The 15,896-nt window shown below is 48.6% G+C and overlaps 7 protein-coding genes across 7 annotated transcripts; 4 read left to right on the forward strand and 3 right to left on the reverse strand.

The window, feature by feature from the left end:
• Positions 1-221: 221 nt before the first annotated feature.
• Positions 222-1,090, forward strand: HD556DRAFT_1312218 (uncharacterized protein; the record flags this gene model as incomplete). The annotated part of the gene is made up of 5 exons (XM_041300626.1): positions 222-236; positions 290-514; positions 563-754; positions 800-896; positions 957-1,090. 5 exons carry the CDS (start codon positions 222-224, stop codon positions 1,088-1,090), a joined length of 663 nt encoding a protein of 220 aa, XP_041155370.1.
• Positions 1,091-1,508: 418 nt separating this feature from the next.
• HD556DRAFT_1405144 (uncharacterized protein) lies at positions 1,509-3,433 on the reverse strand. Its single transcript, XM_041303962.1, has 8 exons — positions 3,242-3,433; positions 3,069-3,190; positions 2,945-3,007; positions 2,765-2,889; positions 2,542-2,704; positions 2,432-2,487; positions 2,029-2,385; positions 1,509-1,981 (listed from the first exon to the last, which is right to left on the reverse strand). The coding sequence occupies exons 1-8, from the start codon at positions 3,360-3,362 to the stop codon at positions 1,651-1,653; spliced, it is 1,338 nt and encodes a 445-aa protein (XP_041155371.1). The 5' UTR covers positions 3,363-3,433; the 3' UTR covers positions 1,509-1,650.
• HD556DRAFT_1405147 (uncharacterized protein) lies at positions 3,347-5,201 on the reverse strand. The gene is made up of 6 exons (XM_041303963.1): positions 5,129-5,201; positions 5,042-5,073; positions 4,337-4,991; positions 4,077-4,283; positions 3,493-3,979; positions 3,347-3,428 (listed from the first exon to the last, which is right to left on the reverse strand). The coding sequence occupies exons 2-5, from the start codon at positions 5,052-5,054 to the stop codon at positions 3,649-3,651; spliced, it is 1,206 nt and encodes a 401-aa protein (XP_041155372.1). The 5' UTR covers positions 5,055-5,073; positions 5,129-5,201; the 3' UTR covers positions 3,347-3,428; positions 3,493-3,648.
• A 1,273-nt stretch (positions 5,202-6,474) lies between these two features.
• Positions 6,475-7,838, forward strand: HD556DRAFT_912433 (phosphoglycerate mutase). The gene is made up of 7 exons (XM_041312013.1): positions 6,475-6,608; positions 6,674-6,703; positions 6,760-6,805; positions 6,867-6,874; positions 6,925-7,443; positions 7,493-7,585; positions 7,639-7,838. Exons 1-7 carry the CDS (start codon positions 6,591-6,593, stop codon positions 7,705-7,707), a joined length of 783 nt encoding a protein of 260 aa, XP_041155373.1. The 5' UTR covers positions 6,475-6,590; the 3' UTR covers positions 7,708-7,838.
• A 720-nt stretch (positions 7,839-8,558) lies between these two features.
• Positions 8,559-9,632, forward strand: HD556DRAFT_1405159 (uncharacterized protein). Its single transcript, XM_041303964.1, has 4 exons — positions 8,559-8,770; positions 8,820-9,008; positions 9,060-9,156; positions 9,214-9,632. The coding sequence occupies exons 2-4, from the start codon at positions 8,919-8,921 to the stop codon at positions 9,498-9,500; spliced, it is 474 nt and encodes a 157-aa protein (XP_041155374.1). The 5' UTR covers positions 8,559-8,770; positions 8,820-8,918; the 3' UTR covers positions 9,501-9,632.
• A 126-nt stretch (positions 9,633-9,758) lies between these two features.
• Positions 9,759-14,576, forward strand: HD556DRAFT_1434133 (ubiquitin elongating factor core-domain-containing protein; the record flags this gene model as incomplete). Its single annotated transcript, XM_041305294.1, has 23 exons — positions 9,759-9,785; positions 9,839-10,105; positions 10,156-10,234; positions 10,284-10,359; positions 10,482-10,596; positions 10,645-10,760; positions 10,852-11,049; positions 11,199-11,394; positions 11,458-11,559; positions 11,636-11,752; positions 11,805-11,903; positions 12,024-12,144; positions 12,278-12,438; positions 12,506-12,550; positions 12,618-12,775; positions 12,845-12,937; positions 12,990-13,107; positions 13,169-13,289; positions 13,340-13,384; positions 13,438-13,519; positions 13,568-14,214; positions 14,272-14,421; positions 14,473-14,576. 23 exons carry the CDS (start codon positions 9,759-9,761, stop codon positions 14,574-14,576), a joined length of 3,237 nt encoding a protein of 1,078 aa, XP_041155375.1.
• A 439-nt stretch (positions 14,577-15,015) lies between these two features.
• HD556DRAFT_1434134 (uncharacterized protein) lies at positions 15,016-15,869 on the reverse strand (the record flags this gene model as incomplete). Its single annotated transcript, XM_041305295.1, has 3 exons — positions 15,016-15,131; positions 15,177-15,600; positions 15,654-15,869. The coding sequence occupies 3 exons, from the start codon at positions 15,867-15,869 to the stop codon at positions 15,016-15,018; spliced, it is 756 nt and encodes a 251-aa protein (XP_041155376.1).
• Positions 15,870-15,896: the final 27 nt, after the last annotated feature.

A 15,896-nucleotide genomic window follows, 5' to 3' on the forward strand; every position in this document is an offset into this window, starting at 1 on the left:
AACGCACAGCAAGGAAAATGATGTTGTAGTTACATAGCCAAGTACTATCATCACGATGGACCTATCATAGCATGATACCGTTGTTTCGGATCAGGTCGCCTATGGATTGAAAGTACTACTAGTACCCACGGGGTATTCAAAAACTCTCAATCGCATATAAGCCAGCATGTCAAGATGCAGTATACGTAGTCCAGCTGCACTCTTCTCTTTGACCGCTCGACATGACTTTACCGGATGTACGTTTTCAAAATGTAGGAAGACTTAGGCTTGCATAACTGAACTACGCTAGGCTTCCAACATTTATGGGGCTCGGACTTCCGACGAAAGTACACTTGCTGAAGACCGAATGCTTCCCGGAGCTCTTCGTGACGCGTCCTTTGTAACGAGATTACTCTGTCTTTTTGCACTAGGACGTCCCGATCTTGAAACCCATTGGGAGTCGCTGCAATCCAAGGACGCGTTCCAGAATGCGAGGGAAAGGCAATGCTCTATCCTGACCAACACTATCACCGCAGTAAGTAATTCAACTCCTTGCCTGCGCTTACACAGTCTAAAACTTCAGAAGGCCGGTTTACTTCTCGCGACAAGTGGTGTTTTCGTGACTACTGTCTCTCCCGCGCCGTATTTTGACTACACCTCGCCTGCCCCTTATTTTCTACTCTTCATATCACTCATGATGGCCATGATTGCAATGTTGACATCGGGCTTGGGCATGATACGTTGGCTACATGCCGATCGCCAGTGGACTCAAGAGGTAAGGATTGTTTTTCTTTGACAACATCCACTAACTCATCATCAGCAAATCAAGCCAGGCGGTTATTTCCTCTTGCCTTACCTCTTATCAATGGTCATGCCTATGTTCTTTGCTGGCCTGTCCCTGAATTGCTTCATATTTGGTGGGTTGCTCGACTAATGCTGTGCTCTCCCTTGGTCCTCATGTGCTGCTTTGTCCGCAGCAATGTTGATAGCAGGTTTCTGCTCTCAGAACACTGTCTGCCACGTCCTTACCGCGGTCTGGCTCGTCGCATACGTCGTCGGCGTTGGGTCGATGTCGATTGAATTTATGTGGAAGTTAGCCCAGATGTCTTAGGTCACGCTAACCTAGACACCGCCACTAGTCTACTAGCTCTCACTTACACCGATTTTTACATTGCATAAATACAACAGCGCGACTCGAGCTTGGTATGCTATGATCAGCTTCGGAACTAATAAGGTGTCAGTGTCTGCCTCCCGATGCGCTGGAAGCCAGGCAGCACACTGTGAACGCAGTGTACCACCTCTTCAATAAGTTGAAAGTGGGCGTCGGGAGATAGGTAGAGTGTGCCATTGGTGTGCCAAGTACTGGCACAGTTAAAGTTCAAAGTGTGTTCGATTAATCCGCGATTATATAACCTCTACGCCCACCCACCAATAGACTTGGTGGTAGCGACTGCGCAACCTGCAACTATTTAGTGTTGCTTGTTAATTCCAAGCGCTGTGGAATCCATTGATTTCACGAAGCCTGTGCAGGCAGAAAGAGTAATTTAAGCGCAAACTATGTATAACACCGGTGTCATTCTTCATCAATGCATCAAGATCATGCCAGTGATTAAATGATGATTCTTGACGTATGTAGTATAATACGTAGATGCAAACAGAACCAAAACGAAACTACACGACTTTCTTCCGTGGCCTACCCCCCTTTTTTACGGTCGACGTGTCCGAGTCAGAATTGGAGAGGTACGCAAAGTTGCGTTTTATTGGCTCTACATAATTCATGCCGAGCTCGCGCAGGACAGCATCTTCGCTTTCACCTTCTACAAATGTCCAGTACCCTTCCTCTGCGTCTGCTGGGAGTGATGGGTCAGATGTCCACCTCCACAGGCCGAATTCATCGAGAAACAGGCCCAGTCGCGCAGCTTTGGTACGGATGTCGATGTTAAACTCCTTGTCCCCAGTCAATGCGAGTAGTGCTGCTCCCTTTGACTTCACGGGGGCGAGGCTGCATGCCATTAAATCAGTGCTCCAAAGATCTTTATCAAAACTTACTTCAAGTCCAATCGAATGTAAAGGCCCTGCTGTTCGCGAATATGCTCGATTCGTTGAGAACGTTCTTCCCAAGTTCCGTCTACAGTCCTTTCAGGTAGCCGTATCACACCTTGCCACTTCTTGGAACCAGGCGACAGCGTCTCAGCGATGAGGCCACGGCTTTCGAGTGGGAAGACCACATCACGCAAGAGAAGCGAGTCCTGAACTTCCCGTAGCTTTCTAGATGACATGTGAAAAGGTGTCCTGCTAATTCCTTGTGCAACTGAGCCATTCTTTGACGGGGGCGTAGGCACATGAACATGAGAAGGGTGAGTCAACATAATATCAACGCCCAAGAACGATTGAGCACCCCGCCGACTATTGAAGTTAACGTAGAAAGAGGACAGGGATGCAGATTGCTTACTAGCTACCCACGAGCTCAACATCAAATTTACAAGAGATGTTCTCCGAAATAAATTTCTAGACATTGATGAGCCGATGAAGCATTCTTCGAGTAATAAATCAATAACGCACAGCGAGTAGTTCAGCTTGACTTCTCTCGACAGGTCGTTCGAGATGTCCGTGGTATCGCGCGCCGATTTGCTGCGAGGGACTCAACATGTCAAAGAATTTCGGTTTCTTCAAATCCCCAATGGATGTACAACCCGCGTCAACGAGGACTTTCGCAGTCCTTGGGCTGTAGTTATGAAATTTGTCAGAACATCGTCAAATTCAACGCAGGGTGAACGTGTAGTACCCAATGGCGGAAACAGACTGCAATGACCGAGCTATCATGTTCTTCCGTTTCGCCTCAGGATCAGAACTCCCTCTTGCCTTGGATTTCGATACTCCTTCAGAAGGTTTGATGACAGCTTCCGGGTCCTGGAGACACGCATGAAACCCACGGACACTTGCAAGACGCGTAACACCTACGGACATAATCTTTACCCGACAAGAACGCGTCTATCCTGTTTCTGATTCCGACGCCTACCCCCTTCAGCTACACAGAATCCCTAGCAATGAATACCAAACTCGCGGGGTCAGTAACGAATAGTTCTAACCTTTTTCACCTGCGCTACGTCCCGCACGGGTTCCTCCAGTGTGCCAATAGCCTCGATAGCTCGTGCAAACGCGCGAACTTTGTAGCCGTTTCGGTTCGGACAGGTGTTTTCACGCTCTAAATCTACGTCGGGGCTTGAGGATTTTCTCTGCAGTTTAAACTCAAGGAACTCACTTTGTGATAGCATTTGGAGGAGGTCATGGTTCGGACCGGGATTTCTCGTCGAGAATACCCTCCTCGAGCATGAACCATGGGAGAAGAAAGTGGTTGCTCGGAATAGTGAGCGAGACAGCATGAAACGTACGCTCCTAATTCTCTGACCACAATACTTCAATCAAGCTGCCAACGACACTGGTAGCTTCTGTTCGAAGTACAATTTGATTACATAACTTCATTTTGTGTCAGGTGATTACTTGTTCACTTACACAAAAGGAAATTAGGACGAAGGAAGAATATTTTCACGAGTGCCACAGAATCGCAGATACAATCGTTCACTTCACAAAAAAATGGCGATGAAGCAGAACTTAAAATACGTAAGCACACATGCGAATCGAATAGGATGATAAGGTCATCACTCCAGCCTAGATACCCGCCATTTGCATCCTAGCTTGCCCAGCAGACTGTACTCCTCCCTGCTGCCCTGCGGCACCCTGCACCTGCTGCTGCCCAGGTATAGTTTGGCCGGGTTGTGCCAACACCAGACCCGGTCCCATCACGAATGCTGCAACTGTCTTCTCCTCGAGGTCTGCATAGCGAACGCTCATCTCTTTACGCTCTTTGCACCAGTCATCGGGATTCCACCATGTGTACGTTCCTGCTTCGCCCCCTGGGATTTTTGATGATGGAGCACTGCCACTTTCTTTTGTTATCCAAATCCGTAGGTCTTTGTGGTATCGCCAATTGCGATTCCACCTGTGAAGCCACGAGTCAGTCTAAATCCGTAAGTATGGCAGCCAAAACAACACTGTGGGAGTATCGAAAGTTTTCTGAGACATGAATCGAGACCTACAATTCCTGCGCTGCGATTTCTTGCAGTGCATCCCTCGGACTTGAATAGAACATGAAAAACAGCGTCTCATCACTGAAAGCTCCAGCCTTGGCTGGTCCTAATGGCGGCGGTTGAGCGCTATAACACGGAGGCAGATGAAAATCAGGTTCAACGCTATGGGCTGCAGATTGATCTGCCCACGGCGTAACAAATGTCGAATACAGGTTTCTTTCATGTAACATAAGCAAAAACAGCCAAGCGTCTAGTAATGCATGACATACCCCTCGTAACCCATGTCGAGTCCCATTGCACCTAAATCCGTACCAACGCTACTCAGACCTCCATCTGCATCAACACCGGCGTTCTTAATCATTGCGAGCAGGCCAAGCAAGCCCCACCGGTCCGCTGCGGACATGAGCACCTGCTGTGCGGGAGTCTGTGGATGATGGTGAGCCTGCACAAGTGGGTTATGTGTTGGTTGTGGATTATGCAGCTGTGGGTGTGCGTTATGCTGATGCGGATGTATATGATGCGTCCCATTTGACACATGCGGGCTTACTCCCGGAGGTGGTACACCGGGTGGCGCACTGAGATCAGCACCAGACGGTGGATTCTGCGATTGAGTCGAGTTCTGGCCGCTTAATGGCTGCTGACCTGCCTGACTTCCCAGCGCTGGAAAATCATCGGGGCCAAAATCTCTGCTCTGCGCCACTGCAGCTGCAGCACCTGACCCACTCTGCCCTGCCTGCGTTGCATAACTTGTGACGTTAGACCCTGGTGCAATGGCAGGCGTTCGGTGCGCATTTTGTTGCTGAAGGGTTGGTGTCGGATAACTCCGTTGTGGTAGAGGATATTGCGACGTTGGGTAGGGAGACCGAAATTGCGACGACAAACCAGCTGGAGGAGCAAGACTTGGTGGTCGCTGTAGAGGTTGACCTGGGCGGAACTAAGTGCAACAATGGCGCCAGAGCAAGCTGAGAACACACCTGGTCGGTTCATTATGAGTTAAGAATATCTGCTATAAACATCACTGTTATTACGATAGTAGATGCAGTGAACAAGAGAAAACTCACGGTAACTTGTTTGACGGTTTCTGATGCTTTTGCGTAGCTGGTCGACGAATATCTTATGTTGATGCTTGTTTGTTGACCTGTAGCGTTCTGTTCGCAGAGCGCTTAGCGCTTAAATGTCGACTTTGACGCCATCAGCTTGGCTATGCTCAGGCAAAAAAATCAGCTGCGTTTCCTAACAAAGAAAGCAGGCGCAAACTGTGATTGATTGCTATCTATCCGTCATGCATCATGCATGTAACTTTTCCCGTCGAGCTGCTGCACTTATATTACTACAATGTGCATGGTGCGTGGCTTATCGCTGACCTACAGCATGCAGCACACCTCTTTGACTGGGTGTTCAGCTCACTAGTTCTACTCTATCTTTGTGTGGACGCACATGGACGCAACGGCTGAGTCTATCCCCGATCTGGGTACCCCATGATAATGCCGTTCTACTTGCGATATCCTACCTCGGTCCTCCACATACTCCCCGCGGTGATTCTGCGGTGTTGTCCCAACCAGAAAAGATGTACATTTACAAACGACCAGCAACGCAGAGCTTCACATACCATTCACGTACCCAGGCGTACGGGCCCCTTCGACCTTCGTCGCACTAAACTGAACGAGCTCCCACCTCATAGCACACCGACTTTTGCAGACAACTGGTACTCGCCTCGACGCAAATCGCTCGGTCTCTTACAATGCATGATCTCATTAAGGATTCGCAACCATAACGCGCCGCGCGGTCAACCCACGTTCTCCAGCTTTCCGAGCACCGTCCCGTTCGGTGTTGCCAGTCACCAATCACCACTCATGCGACGTACTTCGAAAGAGCTGACCAGTGGTGCCTGGTTTTCCAGTTGGAATCGGGTGAACCGAGCTGGCTCCATAAAAATACAGCATGCCAATTTTATGAAATTGCTTTCTGCCTCGGCAATTTTTAGCCCCGTATTTCTAGCCTCTGTAAGTGCATGAAACAAATGTTATGATCGTGTTCCAGGATAGAGCTGGTTTCTGTGGTGTCACACGATTATTATTTTGTGGTGAGACCTCAGTGTTTTATCTGTAGTCTCGGCTTTTTGTCCAGTCTTGCGGGACCGAACATACGGTTCGGGCGCCTGATGGAAGGAACCCTGAGTTCGACTAGTCGCCTTCCCGTGGCCACGATCTTTCATGATCCATTCATCAGAGTTGCGTCAAAGGGGACTTGTAGTTGAGAGGGACCATCATTCTCTGGCATGTTACACGCCCAAGTAAAGTGTTTTTTCTCAAACTCTGGAATGCGGCTGTCATCGTACCACAATTGTGCTAAATATAACCGGGGGGAGAACGTCAGAATGAAATCTGCGCGTTGAATTGCCGTCAATGTGAAATTTATGCTCCGACACGCTAGAGCCTCATTTCGGTTGCGTTTCGGTATGTAAGTAAACCCTGCAAGCCTTGCCATCGATTGGATTGCCGTCGATATCTCTGATCAGACAAGATGCTCACAGTGACATTGGTACGTCCATCTAGTATCTGGGAGATCCTTCTAATGTTACTGATGGCATGCCATGATGCGCACAGATTAGACATGGAGAGTCCACGCACAACGTAGTAAGGCTTCGGAATTAGTGGTCTGGCGATACCCACTGATCACAGGATAATTGCAGCTAGCTCTCTGGTCGGGCTGCACGGAATGTCCTCTCACGGAAAGAGGTAAGTGATAGTTCGAACACACGTTTATCTAACGAGCATCGTGACTGATCTCGGCTATCAGGAACGCAGGTAAGCCTTTCTCCCACCTCCCCCTCAGCGCCAGCTAAACCCAAGAACAGCAAGCACGCGCCGTAGGCGCATACTTTGCAGACACACACTTCACCAATATCTATGCGTCTCCTCTACCCCGCGCACGGGACACAGCCCAAGCGGTACTAGACGCGCAGCCTACACCCAAGCCTACTCATGATTTCACTATCACTGACATCAGAGAGCAAAGCTTTGGAGCTGCAGAAGGGAATCAGACATGCGTACGGGAGCCAGGCAAGACACTCGAAGCTCACTTTGCGGAGGGAAAGTACCCGATATTATATGAAAGCGAGAAACACGTGGCGTTTCCTGGCGGGGAGTCAGTGGAGGATTTGACGAGGAGGGGTGAGAAGGCAGTGAGGGATGTTGTGCTTCCTCATGTAGTGAATGTTGCGAGGTCTGGGGGGAATGAGCATATCGCACTTGTGAGTCATGGGTTGTGTATTGCGCAACTGGTGGGCGCAATTGTGCGATTAGGTGGGGGAACATGGAAGCGAAAAGGACCCATGGTTAATACGGGGTGGGTGAGGGTAGAGGTGCGGATTCAGGTGAGTGTGACGGGTATTCAATACGAGGTGTTGCTCATGGGTGACTTAGGGTGAGGTGCCGCTGCAAGTTGCGGACGACGAGGTTCCTGCGATAGAAGTGACAGTGACGGACGAGGGCAGGGCAGATCACCTTGAAGGCCTTGTGCGTTGGTTTCGTTTGTGATGTCGACATGCTGACGAGAACATGACTGACAGCTGGACGAAAGCTCACTTCGTGGCATGAAAGCAATTATGGGTGGAGGAGTGGTTGATGCAAAGATCTAGAGCCCGAATTTAGAGGAAGCTATCGCACAGACGTCCGCGGATAAGTAGAGCTTGCACATACATCACGGAGACCAAGTACTGGTTGCAACGTTGTACTAACCGGAACCGTCATCACTTATGTAACCTCGGTTAAGGGGTTAAATGGATTTGCGATCAAGGGTGCCTCACACCCCTGAGACTATAGCATCTGAAGGTAATCCCAGCGCGGTGGTGGCTGCGCTGAAGCTTGAAGCTCTAGAAATTGAAAGAGACTAGTATGATATGTTTATTTCATTGCCTTCAGATGTAGTTTTCAGATACGGAGCTTTTTTTAAAAATCCTATTTATTGGCAACGCCCAATGCTAGACAGTATGCTTCTATGTGCTACTACTAGAATCGATGATGACATCGGTGTAATTACGAACTACCAATATGGCTTGGATACGATGCTTCGAACAGGGATACGTGGAGTAGCGGGCAGTACTGGAGGTCTCTCCTCGGACTTAGAATGTGTGTGTGCCGTATTGATAGAAGCTTTTGCACGAAATAAAATCGTTATTGCATCATACATTTGTCGCCTTTCCTGTGTCAAGCCCTTGAAGCCACTGTGACTAGTGAGATCCTCAAGATCACTGGGTCAGTGATCTCTCAAGATCTCACTAGTCACAGTACGGTAGCGTTTTGTCACGAGAGCTAGCGCTCTGCACAGCTAGAGCATTGGATGCTACAAAAAGTCTCCAACATGTCGAGACGTGGCATCAATTCACCTCTACTCTCCGCTCGCAATTACCCTACAGAATTTTCCGGTGGTGAGCTTTGAAAACAAAGATTTGCTGTCATAGAACTGAATTAGGATGCTAGGTTCTCACGTTCTACGGGACCCCTGATGAAAGAGCACTTACCGAAGAGCAAACAATCCCTGCATCTCTTCGTGACGCGTCTTCTTTCACGAGAGTACTTTCTTTTTTGGCACTCGGACGCGCTGATCTCGAAGACCACTGGGATTCCGACCTACAATCCAAAGAAGAATTTGAGGACGCGAGGAAAAAGTTATGCTCTATCCTGTCCAACACTGTCTCCGTAGTAAGTTACTCAACTCCCCGAATTCAAACAGCCGCTGACATAGTTAAAGGCGAGCCTGCTTCTTGCAACAAGTGGCGTTTTCGTGTCCACGGGTTCTCCTGTGCCTTACTTTAACTATTCCACACCTGCAACCTATTTCCTACTCTTCATGTCATTCATGCTGGCCATGATTGCAGTGTTGACATCTGGTTTGAGTATGATTCGCTGGCTACACACTGATCAGCAGTGGAGTCGAGAAGTAAGGGTATTCCTGCTTTACTACCCATGACATCGGCTGACATCTTATCAGCAACTTAGGACAGGCGGCTACTTCCTCTTTTCCTACCTGTTATCAATCATCATGCCCATATTATTTGTTGGCCTATCCCTGAATTGTTTTATATTCGGTGAGCTTCGTTAATTCAGTGCTCTCTCTAGGTCCTCATGTGCTATTTCGTGCGCAGCGATGTTGATAGCAGGCTTTAACTTCCAGAATACCGTCTGCCGCGTCATCACCGCGCTCTGGCTAGTCATATACGCCATCTGCATTGGGGCAATATTGATGGAATTCGCGTGGAGGTATGCGAAAAGCAATGATCTAGACACCGACGGGAGTTTCTACCATTACTTTCGCCTTTTTACCGTGGTGGAATCTTTGGCGCTTGTATGGATGCACAATAAATTACAGACCGATAGCCGGGTGGACGACACTCCGGCCGATACCGCGTGCTTGGGTAGAGAAGGTTGTTAGTGTCAAAAAAGCCTACAACTTCAAGTATACCAATACCAGACTAATTATCGGCGCGAGAGCAATTGATGTGTCAGAATATTAATTCTTTCTTGCTTCTGTCTCTCTGTGAGCGTTCTTCGAAACGCTCGTGAATCAAGGAGCTTGATAAAATCATGATCACAAGGAGACGGCTTAAAGGGGACTCTAGTCACGTGTTGATATAAAGCCTGAGGGCATCTGCTAAGCAGTGTTCAGTATTTACGGTTGACGACCTGGACGATGAGCGAACCTACCGATGCTGATCGTGTATGGTTACTTCGTTTATTTATGATGAAGATAATTGATCATTTGTGCAACAGATTCGAGCAAAGCGCCTTGCAAAGTTGCAGGCAGGATCTACGTCTAATTCACCAACCCCTTCACCCGCCTCTCCTGGGCCTTCAACCCCCGTAGCCCAGCTTCCCCAACCAAAACCAAAAACTCTTTCTATTCCACCTCAATCAACAACCCCGCCACCTCAACGTAATGTCCCTGTGAAGAGGAAGTTCATCGCACCTGCTCCCAAAGTTGATTACCAGACATGGGAGAACGACACAATATCTACAGTCCTCAAGGTTACACTTAGTGTATGCTCTTCACTTCTTTGTCGTAGCAGTTGTAACTCATCAATTAATAGAAATCAACCGCAGAGGCAAACGAGTATGATCTCGTGTGGCTCAAGCATCTTCAGGTTGAGCTCGAGTCTGAGGGTCACCGTACGTCTTTTCTATAAATCCACTCGTTTCACTAATGTAGTTTTATTAGCTCATATGACTCTTACGAACGATATCGTGGATCGACTCCTCATCTCTCGCCTCGAGCTTAATGCGCAGGCCATGTCGTAAGTTTCTTCCTTTGATCGCCCTTTATCATTCACATTCATATCTCATTGATCCTATTCAAACGTTTGCGCTCGATCACCGCCTGAGTCGTAAGTGATCACTAACAAAGTCATAAATACAGCGACGACCTCGAATATGTCTCGGTGCTGGCCTCTCTCCCTCCTCAGTCCGTTTTCGAGTACCTTGTAGGCTGCTGGAAGCGTATCAACACTGCCAAATCAATTTTACTCAAGAAGGTGCTTTGACTCTTCTACACCCTCATAAATCATCTCACAAGATTCTAGAACCCCGTCTCTGAAACCCAGCAAGCCACCGCACTCCTGAATCAGCTCAGAGACCTCATTATCAGTTACATAGGCCTTAACCTTCAGGATCCGGAGATGTTTCCACAACCCGCTGAGTGCGTTCTCTCCATCTAATTGATGTGTCGTTAAGCAATTACCCTTTCTCTTTTTCACCTGTCCCAACTTTGCCTTCTCTTGAATGTATAGTCGTCCACTATCAACCCTTGGGTCGCACGAGCTACTCTCACCCCTGCTCTCCCTCTCTGCCCTATCTACGCCTCTGTACGCATCTACAACCACCTCTCAAACCACGCTGGCTCCCACAGAGGTTCAGCCATTCTTGCAGGACCTTGTCGCTCGCTTCGCAGACCCAGTGCGTGTACTTTTATTTCACAACATTCTATCGTAGAACACATGCGTTCATTGTCTGCTCCTCAAGCTCCAGCTTAAACTTATATATTCCTCTAGGATGAACTTTTAATCACGCTAAGCACCCTCGTCCACACTCTCATCGCACACACCCTTACCATACCATCGGAGGGCATTGGCGGAAGTGGTGGGGACTCCGCATGGCGTGGTGTCATAGGAGGCATGGAAGCCCTCGTCGGAGTAAAGCCCATCGCGGAGATGATCACGAGAATGCCGCAATGGCTCGGCGAGGGTTTCGGGGTGGAAGTGACGGCTGCAAACTTTGAGAGGCTGTCTCTTATGGGCCCGCTGCTTAGGCTGGGGACGTTCAGTCGGGAGTGGGTGAGTATTGTACGGTGAGGCGTGTGAATGATGATGTATCTGACATACGTCGTACGCCAACAGCCAGGTATTGCGCAAATATACTTTAGCGACCCGACGAAACGCAGTCGTGCGGATGTGGACTCGTCGAATGCAAGTTTGAGAGGGACGTTGAAGAGTTTGCAGGTGAGTGATTTTGGTTTACGCTTCCTTGTATGGTTTCACTCATTTTCGCGTTCTTTCATTTGCACCCGTGATTCAGTCCTCCCTCTTTCAAATATTTAACACCCTCGTGCGCACATCTCCCGAAGCGCGTGAGCGGGTATTAGAATACTTTGCGACAGTAGTGCGTCTCAACGTAAAACGTGCAGGAATGCAGGTACGATTATTTTGCCTCCTGCGCAGTGGGATGCTAATCAACACATGCGCAGGTTGAGCCTGATACCGTCGCGTCGGACAGCTTCATGGTCAATCTGCAGAGCGTGCTGCTGAGATTCGCCGAGCCCTTTATGGACGCGAGATATACAAAGGTTTGTTCGTTTATTTTCTCAATGGATTTCAGTCTCCCTCATGACTTGCTGTTATCTTTCTACTACTGTAAACGTCATTGCGTGGTCGCGCGCATTTTGTGTATTGTTCTGTGACCACAGATGGACCGCATAGATCCATATTATTTTTCAGTATCTACCCGAATTGATCTAAAGGAGGAAACGAGGATCAAAGCGACAAGCGATGAAGCTGCGCAATGGGTCGAGGAGAGCAAGTCAAAGGGTGGGTGTTCTCTCACCTTACCACATGTTTCCCTACTGATGCCTATCCTCTATAAAACCACAAAAATTAACACGTAATGCAACTATGTGCTCGCACACACCTCACCCAAACACTATTACTTTGACCGCCTCAGCCGCAACGCCCAACTTCATCTCCGACATTTTCTATCTCTGCAATGCGCTGGGGCACTATGGATACATACGCACGATACAGATGTACGAGGACTTGGGGAAGACTCTTGATGATTACCAAAGGCACCATGATATGATTACTGGGGATGGGTCGTGGATGGGGGTGCGTATTTTTTCTTTGATGATCACTTCTACCGTTCATGTATAATGAACTCATGTTGTATCTGCAGACGCCTCAACAAGCGCACGTGCAAGCCACCATTGAGAACGTCAAGGTAAGTATTTTCTCATGCACTCTAACCCATGGCTTGAGTGTAACAATATCTCGCACGAAAAAAAAAGAATGAAATGTCAAAGATCCAATCCCAACAACTTGCGTACCGCGTCCAGCTGCTTGATCCTGAGCTCGTGTTCCGGTATGTAGGGTTCACGAGCTTTGCGTCGACTTGGTTGATCCGGAGCGTCGACCCGCGGGGGACGCATCCGAATCCTGTCGTTGAGTACGTTTCTCAGTCTTGAGTGAGAGGTTTTGTTTGGCGTGATGGCTGATGCGCGATGTTCTCTGACAGGCTGCCCCTTTCGAAGGATGTTCCGATGACGTTCCGAGTCCTTCCGGAGTTTATTATTGAGGATGTGGTCGAGTTCTTTTTGTTTGTCGTGCGGTATGTTTTTATCGCTCTTGACAAGTGCGCATGGGAGCTGATGGACTTGAAGGCACTCGCCAGAGAGTCTTGACTTGTCTGGGAAGGATGAGCTTGTGATCTTTGCGCTGACGTTCCTTACTTCGACATGGTACATCAAGAACCCGTTCTTGAAAGCTAAGATCAACGAGGTGCGTTTCCCCCCTTCGCTTGCTACCGTGAAAATTCGCTGACGTTGGGAATATGAGACAGGCGGTATTTTATGGCGTGTTGCCGTACGCAAACGACAGACACGGGATTTTGGGACACACGCTGAACACGCATCCCGTCGCGCTCAAGAACTTGATACCGGCGTTGACTCATTTCTATATCGGTACGTCTTGTCGTCAAAAGCTGGATGAACGTTGTTCATAATGTCTTCAGAGGTCGAGCAAACGGGTGCTAGTTCGCAGTTTTATGACAAATTCAGTAAGTGAGATTTTTCCATGAATGGATAGAATCTGAGGACATCGATATCTCAGACGCGAGGAGGAATATCGCTTACATTTTGAAAGCGGTTTGGGACAATCCTGTTCACAGAGATGCCTTGAATAAGGAAGCTCGGTATGTTTCCCCTCGTAATATTCACGCAAGACCAATGTTATCCTCCAGGAATGTCGACAAATTTATCCGGTTCATCAACCTCATGATCAACGATGTCACCTATCTCATGGATGAGTCTCTCAGCGAGCTCACGCAGATCCACAACATCCAGACAGAGATGCGCGATCAAACCGCTTGGAACGCTCGTCCTCAGCAGTACCGACGTGAACGCGAAGGTGCGCTCCGCGGCCTCGAGCGACATGCATCTGGATATACCACGCTGGGCAGGTCCACCGTCGGTCTTTTGAAGGATTTCACAGCAGAAACTAAGGGGCCATTCATGATGCCCGAAATTGTGGACAAACTCGCGGCTATGCTGGATTACAACCTCGATGCGCTCGTTGGGCCCAAGTGCGGCGAGCTGAGGGTGCAAGACCCAGAGAAATACAAGTTCAATCCCCGTCAGCTCTTGAGCGACATTCTGCAAGTGTACATCAACCTCAGTGATCAAGAGGAATTTGTGAGAGCTGTTGCAAATGACGGAAGGAGTTATAGGAAGGAGCTGTTTGAAGCGGCGATGGAGACTGCTAGACGGGTGCCGTTGAAAACTGAGACTGAGATTGGGGTTGTGAGGTCTTTTGTGTCCAAGGTGGAGGAGATGAAAACTACGATTGAGGCGGAGGAAGATTTGGGCGAGATACCGGATGAGTTTTTAGGTCGGTTTTTTTCTCTTGTACCTCGTCATGGAAAAAGGCTCACGGCGAATTAATCAGACCCTCTCATGGCCACGATCATGCGTGATCCAGTCACGCTTCCATCTTCTCGCGTCGTCATAGACCGCTCGACTATTAAGTCTCATCTGCTCTCTGACTCCAAAGATCCTTTCAACCGGGTGCCGTTGGTGGTAGAGGATGTTATCCCCAGTACGTTTCTTGTTGTAATGCGTATTTGCCATGTTTGACGTGATATTGTAGATGTGGAACTTAAAGCACAGATCGATGCGTTTATAGCCGAGAGAAAGAACAAGCGATCAACAATAGAAGAGGGGATTGTGAAGATGGATGTTTCCGTAGATTGATTATATCAATACTGTGTCGCTAATTTTGCATCAGGCTGATATGAATGTGATGTCTTTTTCAGGAGTTCCTTCGAGATTGGATACCGGGTCGAGGAGAGGAACGTACTTCTCCTACCACACGTCTGTTGCAGACACAAGTAGAAGATAACATCTACGTGTGTAGATTATGCATAACTTTGGCTAAAGTTTATGTCCGTCTTCTATATTCATGAACCTGCCCATTCCGGTCTGCCTGGTTGAAGTGGGCAACAGTGAACTTGCCTGTATCTCAGCCTCAGTACAATGCACCTGTGTTCGCAATGCTAAAGTCGGCGTTAGTATTGGCAACGACACTTACAATATTGAATACAACATTGCACCTCTGGTAAGGGTATGCCTGTCATCGTTAGAGCAGGCGGGTAGAGGCATGATAAGCAAATATGATAATGAACACGAAATGCTACTTCTTTCGTTTCTTGCTTCCCCGGGCATTGCTCGCTGACCCTGCCCTGGCTCGTCCCACCGCCCCTCCTCGAGCAAGCTGCTTGACACGCCCTCGTCCCACTTTTGATTGACCTGTATACATCAGCCGAGAATAAGGCAGGAGCAAAAAGAATTTACCAGGTGATGTTTCTTGCACGTCCGGGTTGTCCTCTTCATAGTCCGTGCCTGCGTCCGTGCCTGTGATGACGCTAGGGGTGATCCCAGCGCCCTCGTCTCCACTCTCCTGCGTGAGCGCACTGCTGTCGCTATCGCCTCCTACTAGGCCAGCCATGTCCGCCTTGCTTTTACTACGTTTCGTGGTCTTGGTCTTTTTCGGTTTACTGGGCTGGCGCGGGGATGGTGCAGGCGTTGATGATGGAAGGGAGGCCGTTGCACGTAGCCGACGCTCTGAGATGATATTATTGAAAGCATCATCATTAGGAAGAGAATATTCATCTCGAAAGAAAGGATGTCGTGAGAGATTCTGAGAAGGCGAAGGGGATCGTACGAGGTGTGGTGTTGAATTCTGGCTCGAGGTTGGCGTGTCGAAACCATCAATTTCCTGGCACATACTAAGACAAGTAAAAACAAAATTAAAAGCGCTGTGCAGCTCACCGCTGTCTCTAGTGCATCAAGATCATAACACACTTTCAACTTTGCCCAAATACTCTCGACGGGTAGTACCCGACCAGTTTCATTGTGTACTGCATTGCGAATGGCTAATACGTGAAAATGCTTGTGGAGGCCAACGGGCCGAGCCTTCATTACGGATCGGAAGAAAACAATCTCCCCTTCAACGCTGTTGAGGAAGTCATCTGGGCTGTCAGACATGTTATTGAGACGTGGTTTGTGAGGTAG

The sequence above is a fragment of the Suillus plorans genome (assembly GCF_016647745.1).
Source record: "Suillus plorans strain S12 chromosome Unknown HD556scaffold_71, whole genome shotgun sequence".
Taxonomy (NCBI): domain Eukaryota; kingdom Fungi; phylum Basidiomycota; class Agaricomycetes; order Boletales; family Suillaceae; genus Suillus; species Suillus plorans.

Coding starts and splice junctions, on each gene's coding strand:
- HD556DRAFT_1405144 (XM_041303962.1), bottom strand. CDS start 3,362: ATGCTGTCTCGCTCACTATTCCGAGCAACCACTTTCTTCTCCCATGGT. Junction 3,008..3,068: donor ACGTAGCGCAGGTGAAAAAG/GTTAGAACTATT, acceptor GATTCTGTGTAG/CTGAAGGGGGTAGGCGTCGG. Junction 2,386..2,431: donor GTTGAGCTCGTGGGTAGCTA/GTAAGCAATCTG, acceptor TAACTTCAATAG/TCGGCGGGGTGCTCAATCGT.
- HD556DRAFT_912433 (XM_041312013.1), top strand. Junction 7,444..7,492: donor GGGTAGAGGTGCGGATTCAG/GTGAGTGTGACG, acceptor TGGGTGACTTAG/GGTGAGGTGCCGCTGCAAGT. Junction 7,586..7,638: donor CAGATCACCTTGAAGGCCTT/GTGCGTTGGTTT, acceptor CATGACTGACAG/CTGGACGAAAGCTCACTTCG.
- HD556DRAFT_1405159 (XM_041303964.1), top strand. CDS start 8,919: ATGTCATTCATGCTGGCCATGATTGCAGTGTTGACATCTGGTTTGAGT. Junction 9,009..9,059: donor ATCAGCAGTGGAGTCGAGAA/GTAAGGGTATTC, acceptor ACATCTTATCAG/CAACTTAGGACAGGCGGCTA. Junction 9,157..9,213: donor CCTGAATTGTTTTATATTCG/GTGAGCTTCGTT, acceptor TTTCGTGCGCAG/CGATGTTGATAGCAGGCTTT.
- HD556DRAFT_1405147 (XM_041303963.1), bottom strand. Junction 4,284..4,336: donor CTCGACATGGGTTACGAGGG/GTATGTCATGCA, acceptor GTTACATGAAAG/AAACCTGTATTCGACATTTG. Junction 3,980..4,076: donor GAAATCGCAGCGCAGGAATT/GTAGGTCTCGAT, acceptor GTGGCTTCACAG/GTGGAATCGCAATTGGCGAT.